Below are 15,717 nucleotides of genomic sequence, written 5' to 3' on the forward strand. Positions count from 1 at the left end.
TCAAACTCTGCTCTCCTCAGCTCTTCCCATGGGACAGTACTTACTGCACAAACTCCTTGCACAGACTGCCTCAGTGCAGAAGTAAGTCGTATCAACCCCTAAGCAATCAACAGTGCTCACTAACAACGTTAAGCATTTAGACTGTATTTTATAACATTGAAAAACTTCATAGCCAGAAGCTAATTATTCCTTCTAAACTCTTTAAGGAAAGTGAACAGCATCCAAATTTATATCTGGGAAACCCACAGATATAAAGGAAACCTAAAGGAAATACAAAAATATATAAAGAAAACCCCTGGTCTTGCTCAGGGCTTCTTCAGTGGAGATTGTTGTTGAGTCAAGATGAAAAATTTCCCCTTGACTCCTGTTGTGGTTCAACCCCAGCTGGCAGCTAAGTACAACACAGTTGCTTGCTCACTCCCCCCATGGTGGGATGGGGGAGAGAACTGGAAGGGTAAAAGTGAGAAAACTCGTGGGTTGAGATAAAGACAGTTTAATAGGTAAAACAAAAGCCGCGCACACAAGCAAAGCAAAACAAGGAATTCATTCACTACTTCCCATTGGCAGGCAGGTGTTCAGCCATCCCCAGGAAAGCAGGGCTTCGTCATGTGTAAGGGTTACTTGGGAAGACAACCACCATAACTCCAAACGTCCCCCCTTATTTCTTCTTCCCCCATCTTCATATGCTGAGCATGATGTCATATGGTATGGAATATCCCTTTGGTCAGTTGGGGTCAACTGTCCCAGCTGTGTCCCCTCCCAGCTTTTTGTGCACCCCCAGCCTACTTGTTGGCAGGGTGGTGTGAGAAGCAGAAAAGGCCTGGACTCTGTGTAAGCACTGCTCAACAATAATGAAAACATCCCTGTATTATCAACACTGTTTTCAGCACAAATCCAAAACATAGCCCCATACTAGGTACTGTGAAGAAAATTAACTCTATCCCAGCCAAAACCAGCACAACTCCTAAGTGCGGAAAATAGGACTTATAGTTTGATTGTTGTCTTACATGTCAAAATCCACTTGATAGGCTTCATAATAAGAGAAGTATAATCTTACTCCTGTGGAAAACATAGCAACAAAATGCAAATTAAGATATAAAATGGTGTTGCTTCTATTGTTTGTAATAATAAAGTAATACAAAGTAATATCCCTATTGACCACCTTAATAAAGGATTAGTTCTGAAGAATTCCAGTTAGTTTATAAGTGAGGCAAAGTATGACACAAATTTGAAAGACGTTCTGTTGCTGGCCTTTTTAAATGCTGCTACCTGTACGTCAAAACAAATGATAGATTTAAGACTTCATATTGGCAAAACAATCTAGGACACCCAGTGAAAAATGTCATACCTTGCTAGTATAATTACAACAAGCTTTTATATCTGCTTATTATTGGTAACAATTCAGTATCTCCATACTTCATTTAGCTTTAAAGGGCAGATCAGTTAGCTGAGTTAGCAACTGCACGTTAATACAATAAATATTCACACTTAAGGAGAAGTGGCTCAAAGTTGACAGTGTGAAAAGCATGATAGAAAATAGGTGTTAAAACATCCCATTTAAACCAATGCTTTTTGGGAGATGTCCTGGAAGAGTAATTCTAATGGTTTTTTTCCTCTTTTTTTTCCCCACCTTATTTTCCTAAGTCCAATGTCTTTTAAGGTATGAATGAAGACAGCTGCTTCTTACAAAACAAGCGCAGCCCATAGATTTGGCCAGTGTGCATATTCATTATAGCTGTTTTCATTAGACAGCACTGGGCTGAAAGCGTGAAACCAGGGCAATGCTTTGCATTGTGGGACTTTGGCACAGTAAACCATCATTGGCAAAGTAAAATTGCTGCCCTAAACCATAGCTTTAATGCGTCGTGTAGAGACAGCATGTGTATGGTAGACTGTTTAATTGCTCTTTCTCACTGAATTTAGTGTGTAACTGTAAGTAGCTTAAGGCAACAATAGAGATGATCAGGCTTTGTCAGGGGATGGATGGAGAATGCCTAGTTCCTATGTTTTGGCAACAGAGTTCTTTTCCAGGACTGGTGACAAATCATTTGCCACAGGGCTCAAAGGATAGTTAGGTAATATTAGGTAATATTTGTATGAAGTACAAAATATGTAAAAAGCATGTCTACAAACCTTGAGTGTGCTATTTTTTAAATACAAGAGAAAATTAAAATAGGAGCAATTAAATGTATGGTTGAGGCTGCATAGGCAGGTTGAGGCTTCATAGGCAAGGATATCAGAATCTCATCCTAATCCATCTTGGAGCCCTGAGGTACTGTAAACTTGTCTTTTCAAAGTCCCAGTTCTCTGTAACCACACAGAGGTTGAGGAAAATCCAAGTGACTCAATTACTTTGAAGCTGAGGCCAAGCATAACTATTTGACTATTTAAATAATTCTTTAGACAAAGTATATCAGTATTAGTAATTTTCCATAATCTGTGCCTTTCCATTTATATTTTGAGCCTATATTTACATCCAGAAGAATCAGGTTGAGGAAGAGGATTCAGAGTTAAATTACGTGGGTTTTTTCAAGTACGGGGCTCCCCCCAGCTGGTGATTCTCTTTCTTTTTTTCTCCTCCAGTCTCTGCAATCCATTTAATACTGCCTTGAGATGATTTCACACTAGGCAGCTCTTCAGGGCTAAGCCTGAGAATGAGAGGAGACAGCAAAACTTAGCTTTTAAGCTTTTCTCATTATCACTACCTCCCTCCTTAGCTCCCCATCAACAGCATTTTTGTGAGATCTAGTGTATGAAAGTAGTAAAATCTGTGTTAGTGTATCTATATCTGGGCATCAATTTGCCACAGTAAAGCTAAAGATTTAGACAAGACTGAACTTCTTTACTCTTGACAGTTCAAATCAGGTTTGTGCCAACAGAGTCTTTTTTTCTGTAGTTATAATTAAGGTCAATGGTACACAATGAGCAAAAACCACCAAGTCAGCAGTATTCACAGATTTAGTAGTCACTTTCTGTGGGTCTATTATGTGGGAGGGGGAAAGGGACTAAGGAGAAGAGAATTCATCAATTTCCGATACACCATCATTAAAGTGTGCTGGACTTGAGTAAAGACATCTGAGTTCACTGCCATATCATACAGGCAGTTGATTCTTCATGGTATGAGGAGAGGTGCATTTCAAAATCTCAGATTTTTGATATCACTGCCTGCTCAGTTATCTCTACATATGGTGCCATTGGCAGTATCCAAGGCTTTCCTGTTGCTAATTAATCACCTCCACAGGGAACATAATTAGCAGCTTAATTAGGATCATCATCCACTAGTGCTGTAGCATCAGCCTAAACCAGCTGTGAGGTACTGGCTAGAACTTACAATAGCCTACAGTTCCTTTGGGTGCTCCCATGGAGAAGGAGGACTGTCAAAACTCCCTAATTTTTCTCTCTGAAGGAGTTTCTTGATTAAACATTATCAGGGAAAGCAGCATTTACCGATTAGACTTTCATATTCTGTCACACAGCCAGGATAGAGAGACAAAGCTCATTTCTGGCATGTCTACTGGCAAACAAAGGTTGATTACCACATTCTTATGGTGTGATTGAAGGGAATTTGAAACATTGTTTGCATTACTAATGAGCCTTAAAATAGTGGAATTGACATTCTGAGTATGACAAGCACTTCTTGCTAAAAGCAAAAATAAATTTCCTTCTGTTGTCCTAATTTTTAAGGGTTGTCTTTCTGAGCCATTGCCAGACTGTTGAATAACAGTACTTCCTCCTCATCTTTTCTCTGCAGATTGGTTTGTTGGGGGGTGGGGGGGAAGCTCTTAGTACAGAAATAGTCAGTGTTTATATCAGGAGGTGATGCAAACCTCTTGATGTCCAGGCTTTCCTTCCTTCAGTGAGGGTATATATTTAGGGTACAAGTTTGAAACAATAGCGGAAGATGCCATTGCCTTTAAATGAGCATTCACATCTTCCTTCTGTCTTACAAATAGTTTTGATCCAAGTTATGAAAGACCGAAAAAAGTAGTTGCAGAGCATGTCAAGACATAGCATATATACCTGCGGACTGCACTGTTCTTTTCAGAAAGCTTTCTCATATAACTGGTGCAGAATAAGGTCAGGTGCTATGCTGAGAAAAAGTACTGAAAGCACATAGGTGACTACAGACAGATATAAGCAACCAAGAGAACAGGGATGAAAACTGGAAACCACTTATACGTGAATCATGAACCAAAAGACAAAAATCCAGGAATGAGATACCCAAGGGAATGAATTAAGCTCTTTTTTAAAGAACATTCTACTTTACAAGTCCAAAGCCCTACTGACTTTGAAATAGTACACAATTCCCAGAAGAAAACTAAATGAAGAATTCAATCATGGATTTTTTTATGAAAGCCTAGCTAGGAAATCATTATTTTCAAATGCAGATTTACAGGAGAATGAGAGGTCTGTAACTCCACTACTGTGCTAAAAGTGTGCAGGTAGAGATAAATCGCCACTTCTTCCTTTTCACCCTGGATCTATGTACCCTCCTGTTGGTTCCATTAACTAACATTTCAGCAATGCTTTGAAAATTTATTCTGAGATTTCAAGAGGAAATCAAGCTACTAAAATATAGTATAAAGCTGTAAAGAAACTTGTGTATCAGCCAGAAAAAAATAGTAGGTAGATTTACATAATCCTTTGACTAAATTGCAAGACATATGGTCCCTTTAAGTTCCTTCATAAAAACATTACTGAGACAAGATGGACACATCTGTGCTGTAGCAGAGCTGAGATTGATTCATGTTAAAATATATTTCTAAACTTAAGGCATATCCTTCTGAGCTGTCACAGAAAGCAAACCCACTGTTCCCAGGATGAGGTCCCTTCCAACCCAAAGCATTCTTGATTCTACGATTCTAAGTATGTAAAGGAAAATTGATTCAGAAAGTCTGTGCATTTGTGAACTGTGAACCAAATCCTGCCCGTGTGGAAAGGTTACCTGTTTCTGTGTCCCAGATACAGGGAAGTCCTCTCAAGTACCTCTTTTTGGAAAGCTCAGGGAGGAACAAACATCCATGAAATATCCTTGCACAAGTGAATCATCTGGCACTGTAGTGGAGAATATTAGTACTTCTACCAGGTATTTTTACTTAATGTTTCAGGAGAGTCATGTTAAGATGCTTTGCAAAGATTCTTTATGCCCACTGTACAGGTGGTGAAACTGTAGCAAAACAGAACGGAATGAGACTGCCTAGCTAATCAATGGCAAGACCAGGATTCAGTCTGTTATTTTGTAACTCCTACTGCAGACATCGCTGCTCAGGACCTTCCTTCTTTGTTATGAAAGAGATTAATCTAATCCCAGGTGTTCTCTGAGTTTAGGAGCGTCTACATCCAGATTTTTAATCCAGTGTCCTCAAGAAAGAAGAGCTACCTGTCTGTTTTCAACCAGGTTTGATTTTTCCTTAGTATAGTATATTTTACTGTCTAGATTTTAGCTCAGGACTGCACAGATCAGTTTTAAAGATAGCTGCCTATATTATATATTATGCAACAATAAGTACAGCACACTTTGACTAACAAGCTTCTGCATGTGTCTGAGCACTGCAGGATTTTACACAGGATTTTGCTAATTTATACATTGAATGGAAGGGTAAAGTTGACTATTTTTTATTCAGCAGGGTCATTAGTTCTCCCAGGAGAGGTGGAACAGGCAGTGACTTACTGTACACCGTTTTTTGATAAACCTATTCAACTGAAGTTCAGAACCTTGTCAGTTCCACGGCCATTGGACAGCAAAGCCCAAGAGGTATGAGGTCAGATTTATTTATTTAAACACTGGGGGCTTGGGATGTGTTTTTTTACCTATTGGCCTCTAATGTTATTTCCGCAAGAACAGAGGGATATAGATGGAGTGTGTGGAACTGCTATGAGTTAACAGATCACATTATTTTTAAATTATTAATGAATTCATTAAGAATTGAGAGAAACACTCTAATAGGAAGGTACTATTTTATCTTGCACACTGCTACTATATAATTCTACATTTTCAAAATGTGCACTTCAGTACTTCGAACTGTATGTGGGCTTTTTAATATTTAATTGGTGTAAGTCACAGAATATTCAGGTAAACTCTTACACTTCCTGACTTTTTAACAAATCATTACTTACATAGAATGATGGGCCATTTAATTTTCCAGTGATCTCATCATCTGACAACATCCTGCAGTTCTCATTGGGCTGAATATAGGGACCATCTTCTGCAACAAGGAGGTAGTGAAGGATCCCTTTAACGTGACATTTAAAAGAAAAAAAGGATTTAGAATATATTGTGCTCAGAATTGGGATTTGTCCTCTTGGAAAGGAGAAGTAGCAAGATGCTGTTGAGGATCTGCATTGTCTAGGTCTGGTTATGGAGTCTGAGTCTTTTAATCAGACACAATCAATACAAGCTTTAATTTAGAATTGCCGTTTTCTGTCAGAGTTTCAGTTCTTTTCAAACTAGAACAGAAGGTGTGAATTGCTCACAGGCTTATTTTAAGTCATTAAGCTTCCTATCCAAATAGTCAGTGTGAGCATTAACTTTTGGGGATGTTTCTATTGCAGAGAATTCTTCACCACTCTTTTCCCCTGCCTCATCATTGTAATAGAAGCTGAAGTTAGCTTCCGGCTAAAATGGGCCAGTTTTGATAGTTTCATATGCTTATTGATGTCCCATGAGGCTTAAATCAAGTTTATAAATGACACGTGACCAGTGAAGGATTGATGTTATAGCAGTGCATATGGTGCCTCCTTTCCTGAGCTCAATTGTGTTTAGTTCTTTGCAATAAACTCTTTACTGTAAGGAACAAGTCTGCTTTGGGAAAAAGTAAATGTTCTAAAATGACCTTTCAGGCTTTAATACCCACCATTCTGTGAATAAAAATACTCACTCTTTTCCCTAAGGATTGACATAATTCAAGGCTTTTGCCTTGAGAAATATTCATTGGCACACCCAAAAAACCCCTAGAATGAGGTTTTATAGTTTTCTCATTTGATAACTTCTGTATAAAACCGAAGAAGGAGGGTTGTAGCAGCCTGCAGTGTTCATAAAGCGTTGCATATGACTCTTTAAACTATAATTCATGAAAAATACATGAAGATCCCACTGCATGCAAAATTCATTTCCATTTGAGGAAAAGTTGGGTTATGAAAGAGAAACTGAGTATTATTACATTGGTTAAGGGTTGCTGCATTTTTTCAAGAAGACTTATGATTTTCACAACTGTTTGGGTGGTGCCAGGCTACTCAAGATGAAGGCAGTCTTTCCCCTAAATTATACACATATTTCTGCCTTCATTTAGATAATATAACTGTGGCCTGATTTTTAGAACTGCCAAGACTGAACAGGTCCTTTTTAAAAGCCCTCAGTGTTTCAAATTGTCATTGCCTTGAAAATTAAGTCTTGTGTTGCTTATGGCAGGACTCGTTTAGAAAGAGAAAAAGATTTTCCCTGGAACAGAATCATAGAATCATTTAGGTTGGAAAAAACCTTTAAGATCATCGAGTCCAAGCGTAAACCTAACATTACCAACTCCACCACTAAACCGTGTCCCTAAGCGCCACGTCTACACATCTACACGTCTTTTAAATATGTCCAGGGATGGTGACTCAACCACTTCCCTGGGCAGCCTGTTCCTATGCTTGATAACTCTTTCAGTGAAGAAATTTTTCCTGATATCCAATTTAAACCTCCCTGGCAGAACTTGAGGCCATTTGCTCTCATCCTATCACTTGTTACTTGGGAATAGAGATCGACACTCATCTCGCTACAACCTCCTTTCAGGTCTCCTCTGAGCCTCCTTTCCTCTAGGCTAAATAATCCCAGTTCCCTCAGCCACTCCTCTTAAAACTTGTGCTCTAGACCCTCCACCAGCTTCGTTGCCCTTCTCTGAAGGCGCTCCAGCACCTCAGTGTCTTTCCTGCATTGAGGGGCCCAAAACTGGACACAATATTTGAGGTGCAGCCTCACCAGTGCTGACTAGAGGGGAACAATCACCTCCCTGCTCCTGCTGGCCACACTGTTGCTGATACAAGCCAGGATGCTATTTGCCTTCTTGGCCACCTGGACACAGTGCCAGTTCATGTTCAGCTGGCTGTTGAGCAACACCCCCAGGTCCTTTTCCACCAGGCAGCTTTCCAGCCACTCTTCAACTTGTAGCGTTGCATGGGGTTGTTGTGACCCAAGTGCAGGACCCGGCACTTAGCCTTGTTGATCCTCATACAGTTGGCCTCAGCCCATCGGTCCAGCCTGTCCAGATCCCTCTGCAGGGCCATCCTACCCTCGAGCAGATTGACACTCCCACCCAGTTTGGTGTCATCTGCAAACTTACTGAGGGTGCACTCAATCCCCTCATCCAGATCGTTGATAAAGATATTGAACAAGACTGGCCCCAAAACTGAGCCTTGGGGAACGTCACTTGTGACTAGCTGCTGACTGGTTTTAACTCCATTCACCACAACTCTCTGGGCTCGGCCACCCAACCAGTTTTTTACCTAGCAAGAGTATGCCTGTCTAAGCCATGAGCAGCCAGTTTCTCCAGAAGAATGCTGTGGGAAATGGTGTCAAAGGCTTTACTAAAGTCTGGGTAAACAACATCCACAGCCTTTCCTTCATCCACTAAGTGGGTCACCTTGTCATAGAAGGAGATCAGGTTAGTCAAGCAGGACTTGCCTTTCATAAACCCATGCTGACTGGGCCTGATCACCTGGTTGTCCTGTATGTGCCGCGTGATGGCACTCAAGATGATCCACTCCATAACCTTCCCTGGCACCAAGGTCAGGCTGACAGGCCTGTAGTTCCCTGTAGATCCTCCTTCCAGCCCTTCTTGTAGATGGGCATCACATTTGCTAACCTCCAGTCATCTGGGACCTCCCCGGCTGGCCAGGACTGCTGATAAATGATTGAAAGTGGCTTTGTGGACTCTTCTGTCAGCAACCTCAGTACCCTTTGGTCCCATAGACTTGTGTATCTCTAAGTCGTGTGGCAGGTCACTAACCATTTCCCCTTGGATTATGGGGGCTTCATCCTGCTCCCCATCCCTGTCTTCCAGCTCAGGAGGCTGGATACCCCAAGAACAACTGGTCTTACTATTAAAGACTGAGGTAAAGAAGCCATTAAGTACCTTATCCTTTGTCACTGTGTTTCCCCCCACATCCAATAAAGGATGGAGATTCTCCTTAGCCCACCTTTTGTTGCTAATGTATTTATAGAAACATTTTTTTATTGTCCTTTGCAGCAGTAGCCAGATTAAGTTCTAGTTAGGCTTTTGCCCTTCTAATTTTCTCCCTGCATAACCTCATGACACTTTTGTAGTACTTCTTAGTTGCCTGCCCCTTCTTCCAAAGGTCAAAAATTCCTTTTTTTCCCCTGAGTTCCAGCTAAAGCTTTCTGTTCAGCCAGGCCAGTCTTCTTCCCTGCCAGCTCGTCTTTCAGTACATAGGGATGGCCTGGTCCTACGCCTTTAAGATTTCCTTCATGAAGAATGTCCAACCTTGTGGACTCCTTTTCCCTTCAGGACTGCCTCCCTGTATTGGGTTTTCATGGCAAGGTTTTGGGAGTGCGGGGCGCCTACAGGGGTGGCTTCTGTGAGAAGCTGCTAGAAGCTTCCCCTATGTCTTGACAGAGCCAATGCCAGCTGGCTCCAAGATGGACCTGCTGCTGGCCAAGGCCAAGTCAATCAGTGACAGTGGTAACGCCTCTGTGATGGCATAGTTAAGAAGGCGGGAAAAAAAGACCCAAACCTGCACAACTGCAGCCAGAGAGAGGATTGAGAATATGTGAGAGGAATGACTATGCAGACACCGAGGTCAGTGAAGAAGGAGGGGGAGGAGGTGCTCCAGGCACCAGAGCAGAGATTCCCCTGCAGCCTGTGGTGAAGACCATGGTGAGGCAGGCTGTCCCCATGCAGCCCATGGAGGTTAATGGTGGAGCAGATATCCACCTGCAGCCCATGGAGGACCCCATGCTGGAGCAGGTGGATGTGCCCGAAGGAGGCTGTGACCCCATGGGAAGCCTGCGCTGGAGCAGGCTTCTGGCAGGACCTGTGGACCCATGGAGAGAGGAGCCCATGCTGGAGCAGGTTTGCTGGCAGGACTTGTGATCCCATGGGGGACCCATGCTGGAGCAGTCTCTTCCTGAAGGACTGTACCCCATGGAAGGGACACACGCTGGAGTTAGTGCATGAAGAACTGCAGCCCATGGGAAGGACTCACATTGGAGAAGTTCGTGGAGGACTGTGTCCTGTGGGAGGGATCCCACGCTGGAGCAGGGGAAGAGTGTGAGGAGTCCCTTCCTTGAGGAGGAAGGATTGTCAGAGACAACATGTGATGAACTGACTGTAACCCTGTTGTGGTTCATTCCCTGTCCCCCTGCACCGCTTGCGGGGAGAAGATAGAGAAAATCGGGAGTGAAGTTGAGCCCGGGAAGAAGGGAGGAGTGTTTTAGGTGTTTTAAGATGTAGTTTTTATTTCCTATTACCTTAGTCGGATTTGATTGGCAGTAAATTTAACTAATTTCCCCAAGTCGAGTCTGGTTTTGCCTGTGACGGTAATTGGTGAGTGATCTCTCCCTGTCCTTATCTCAACCCACGAGCTTTTTGTTGTTTTCTCTCCCCTGTCCAGTTGAGAAGGGGAGTGATAGAGCAGCTTTGGTGGGCACCTGGCATTCAGCCAGGGTCAACCCACCACACTCCCAAGGGACTCTGTCAACCAGGCTTCTAAAAAGGCCAAAGTCTGCTCTCCTGGAGACATCCCTGCTTTGAAATGAGACTGTTCTGTGTCCATGAAAACAAATCTGTTAGGGGAGGGCAACAGAATGTGGCTGCCTAGTCGTTTTTTGTAGAGAATGGAAAAAATAAACAAGCTTGGTAGTGCAATGTAGGATGTCAAATGTCTATGCTATGGACATATTTGTGAAGGACTTTAGGGAAAGGTGTATATCTCCAGAAAGTAATTCATCCCACCTGCTGTAGGCATTTGTCCTGAGATGTAATACATCTCCATCTACAGGCTGACTCTCAGGCTGGGTATTTTTGGGTAATTCACTGCCTTAATCTAGAAGCCTAATTTTTATATGGCTGGGATTAGGAAAGATGAATTCTACCCTTCTATTCTCCATTGTTTGTCTTTAGTTTGAGCATTTAAAAAAGTATTTACCATGCCTATCCTCTTATCTTTATCTGTGGAATGGCAGCATCTATAACCTAAAATACAGCTTCCGTTGAGTTCCTTTGGTTTAAGGCCTCAACTGAAGTTTGCTTCTGCTAAGTGCTATGCATAAATGCAACAATAACAAGGAAGAACTTACACACAGGATTGGTTAAGTGAAAGAAGATGGAAGAGTTACATTTCTCAGAGGCCAGTAAAAACACAGAGATTGAGTGACTTATCCAGAATGATGAGGCAGAAGTGGAAAATTGGTCAAGATTTATTGACTCCCAATCCAGTGTCCCAAGGTCAAGACAACCTTTTTTTTTCTCCCAAGTACCCCAGTATATATTAAGCTTATATGAGATAATAGCATACATGCCCTGCCCCCTCTTTTTTACTTATTGTTATTGATCTAGTAAGTTTTCCCTTGAGTATACAATGAAATCATTGGTGAGTGTATGTGCATCCTTTACATAATTTGAACAAGTGAATCAGAGAGTGCCATAATTACACAGAAATAAAGGTTTTAGAAGGACAGAGACAAGCTGTTCAGTTAACTGTAACTCCACACAGATTAATAAAAAGATCTGAGTTGCCAATTATTAATAGACATTTGAAAGTCTCAACTTTAAGGTATTTTATTTACAACATTACTTTGTAAAACAGCCTCTAGCAAAATACTTTGGTTATTAATATGAACATTACATTCTTTTCCTTTTTAATTTGGACATGCAGGAACTGTAAATGAAAATGATTTTTTCTTCAGAGAGTAAATCACAGGAGCAATCTTAAGCAAACTGGCAGTTTTCTAGTAGAGCAAAATCCTGTTCCCAGGGAGCTCTCAAAAAGTTTTCAATTAGAAGTTAAATTAGACACCTGAAATTCACATGTTTCTCTCAGCTCCTTAGGCAAAAATAACAAGATAATAACTTGATCAGCTCAGAGGATTCGGTGTTCTATTGCAAAATGTCTTCTTTTTGAAATAGATCAAAATTGCAGTTTGCAGTATAAAAATTTTAGATTGCTTGTCTGTGTGGGAGGTTGAGGTGAACGGCTTCTTGGGAGAAGAAGCAAAAAAAAGAATCCCTAGTGCTTTGAGTACTTGTTTGAGAGATGAAACACACTGATAAATATGCAATGTGAATAAACTTTTCAAATGTGCAGTGAGTGGGTAACAGAAAAATTGTTAACAGTGAGGTTGGTTGTGTTCTACTTCGGCATCTAATTTCAGTTAGCATTTTGGGGCTGAGTTTTTTAAACAAAAGTTTTTCCAATATTTCTCTGCACATGCATGAAACATTCCTGGAATGACATGAAGGTCAACACAAGGGCTTACTGAATGTGTGTATACTTTCCATAACTATGTTGGCAGAGGAAGAATAGATTTGTTTTTGTAGAATCCCTATGAAGGCTTACTGTAATCTAAACTCTTCTTAGTTTAGTTACTTATAGATGTGGTAACAAATATTAGAATCATAGAATCATAGAATCGTTTAGGTTGGAAAAGACCTTTAAGATCATCCAGTCCAACCATTAACCTACACTACCAAGTCCACACTAAACCAATCAAGGGTAGACTAGACTTGTTACAGCCAAACTAACTGAAAAATATTTGCACCTTGCATCATATTTTAGAAGTGTGTTTTGTATTTCTGCTAAGGAAAGACAGGTAGTAATGAACCCTGGTTGCTGGTACCAGTTGTTGCCCAGTTGCTGGTACCCTTACTGGCATGGAATTTTAGGAGGCTTTGCCTGGGGAAAAGATGAAACTGGACGTGAATATGGTGAGGAGGTCAAGGAGTTGACCTTAGCCTTAATGGGAAAGAGAGCTTGTGTGCAGGCTTTGTCTCATGTAAACATTACTTGAATGTGCTATTTATAAAAGTTAATGATGGTTTACCTGGGATAGTCTATGGACAGAAGCAAGATAATCTTTGCATGCAGAATGAATGCCATTTTCTAGACCAACTCTATCTACAAAGTTTGTTTTTCTCATTTATAAATGGCCATGGTCTACAGGTCTGCATCTAGGATGATTTATATGCTCCAGCATCTACTGAAGCCAATGTAAGCCAGGTGCCTAGAACGTTAAGCAATACAGATGATTAATAAAATTATACAAAACCAGAAAAAATATTTCCTGGTCAATCAGGCAATATTACAGTTTATTAATAAAGGTTGTAGATACTTGCAAGATACTCGCTGCCGTGTCTTGTCAGGTGCCCAGCCACCAGAAAGGAATCCAGCTGCCACTTCTCTGACTTATTAGATGGCATTAACTGTGTCAATACAGCTTCTTACAAAATGATAAACAGAAATTGTGTGGGATATTGTGCCTTCTAAAATGAGCAGTGACCATAAGATGCTAAGTGTTCTTCCTCCCTTGCAGCAAAACAAATAAGTGTATTCTTAACTTCAAATACATCAGTAGTCATTGGCTTCATTGAGGATTCATCAGAGGTTTGAAAAAATAAGCACGTGTTTAAATGTTTTGCTGATTTGATACTGAAGTACTTAAATCTTTGAAACACAGAGCCCTTGAGGAGTTGTGCTATTTGACATGGTTGAAATTTCTAGACATTTTATATTAACTTCTCGAAGGATAGGGAGCATTCCTGTACAGTTTGGGCAGTGAGGATGTGTCTTCTGTGTAGCTCTGGAATTAATTTCATGTAACTGCTTACCATAAACCTTTTGTGTCATGGCCCCCTGCAGTTCCTTATCAGCATGCAGCCTGCCATAGTTATTTGTTTTCATTATTTTATTTTATAGGCAGAGCATTTATTTTAAGATATTTCAATGAGAAGCAATACAGAAAAGCTATACATTATGTCAACAAAGCAAATATTGGCAAATGCAGTAAGACTCTATGTTTGTCATGCAAGAAATCCAAACCAGCCAATTGCATATCTCTGAGATGGTAAAAAGAAATTATTAGAGTCTGAAAATTGATTATGTGTTATTTTGCTCATTCCAGGCATTTCCTTTGCTGAAACTTTGTTCTGGGAAGCATGTTGCATTAGTATCAGATGCATGTACACTGAAGCATTATGTGATACTAGCCCAAATTTTAAGGATGTGGAATCTGTCTTTGAAATTTAATATAGCTGTACATAACTTGTCCATATCCCCACAGCTCTGCCGCTACAAGTGGCAGGAATGTTATATATGTGTGCAAGGGAGGTTTTTAGATTCCTTGCCTTGAGCAAAATTAGCTAATGATATTCATTCAGATGCAGTACAGTACAAATGGAGCACATTAAATGGCTTAAATTAGGTCAAATTGAATAATTGAATTTATTCTTTTACTTAAAAGAGAGCTTAATCAGTGGAGAATGCCAGAGTCAGAAAAAATTGTTTAATTAAAAATTAATTAGAAATTTATATTTTGAGCTTCCTTATCATCACTTGCTGCAATATTATTTATGTATCTGTTTTTCCTCATTACAGCTACTAGAGGATGATGTTCAGCCATTCTCACTTGATGAAGAATTTGATTATGACAATGTGGCACTGACCCCTAAGTTCTCTGAAGCTGAGCTGAAGGCCGTTATAGAATTGTCTGAAGAGAAGAAAACGGGGACAAATGTGAAGTCAGCATGAGCTGAAGACTGAGTTAAAGGCATTCTGTGTAGTGCTGTTGAAATAACATTTTTAGGGGGTGAATCTAGCTCTTCATTGTGCCCTTATTTAGTGTTTTTGTCTATGTAGCCAGTAGATGACATCCTCAGGATTTTTTTGTTTGTTCTACCAAGGTGCCTTGGAGCCTGAAGTTGCCTTTCCCTGAACCTCCTCCTAGTCCTAATGAAAACACAGAATAGGAAGATGGTGCTTACCCAGAGTTGCTTGTATAGTAGCCCTTCACCCAGAGAGGAAGTATTTCCATCCTTTTGATATGTCTGTACACTGATTTGCTTAGGCGTTCAGGTTGGCTAGGAAGGTCTGTATTTGTCCCTAAACCCAAAGGGATTTTTGTGTAGACCAGGGACCTTCAATATTTTTAGCCCCCAGTGCCCAGCTACTTTGTTGTTTTCCAGGTGGTACAAGGCAGTTGGAAGGATAGAATCGTTCAGGTTGGAAAAGACCTTTAAGATCATCCAGTCCAACCATTAACCTAACATTACCAAGTCCACCACTAAATCAATTAAGGGTAGAGTAGCAATTTTGAGTTTCCTGGCTTGGTGGCTGCATTATTTTTTAATGAAAGTAAAAGCTAGGGATCATTAAGATTGGAAAGGATATCTATGATCATCAGTCCAACCACCAACCCAACACCACCATGCCCACTAAACCATGTCCCAAAATGCCATGTCTACCCATTTTTTGAACACCTCCAGGGATGGTGACTCCACCACCTCTCTGGGCAGCCCGTTCCAATGCTTCACTACCCTTGCCGTCAAGAAATTTCTCCTAATATCCAATCTAAACTTCCCCTGGCGCAGCTTGAGCCCATTTCTTCTCATCCTATCGCTAACTACTTGGGAGAAGAGACCAACACTCACCTCACTACAACCTCCTTTCAGGTAGTTGTAGAGAGCCATAAGGTCTCCCCTCAGCCTCCTCTTCTCTAGACTAAACAAC

At 40.8% G+C, this 15,717-nt stretch overlaps 1 protein-coding gene across 2 annotated transcripts in view; it reads left to right on the forward strand.

Annotated features, from left to right (window-relative positions):
• IFTAP (intraflagellar transport associated protein) overlaps positions 1–14,739 on the forward strand; it is a 32,934-nt gene extending 18,195 nt beyond the window's left edge. For both annotated transcript variants that reach the window (XM_075713139.1, XM_009492127.1), the window contains exons 5-6: positions 5,625–5,755; positions 14,587–14,739. In XM_075713139.1, coding sequence (XP_075569254.1) covers positions 5,625–5,755; positions 14,587–14,739 — 284 coding nt within the window. The remainder of the gene's footprint in view (positions 1–5,624; positions 5,756–14,586) is intronic.
• Positions 14,740–15,717: the final 978 nt, after the last annotated feature.

This window comes from Pelecanus crispus, chromosome 6 (assembly GCF_030463565.1).
Source record: "Pelecanus crispus isolate bPelCri1 chromosome 6, bPelCri1.pri, whole genome shotgun sequence".
Taxonomy (NCBI): Eukaryota; Metazoa; Chordata; class Aves; order Pelecaniformes; family Pelecanidae; genus Pelecanus; species Pelecanus crispus.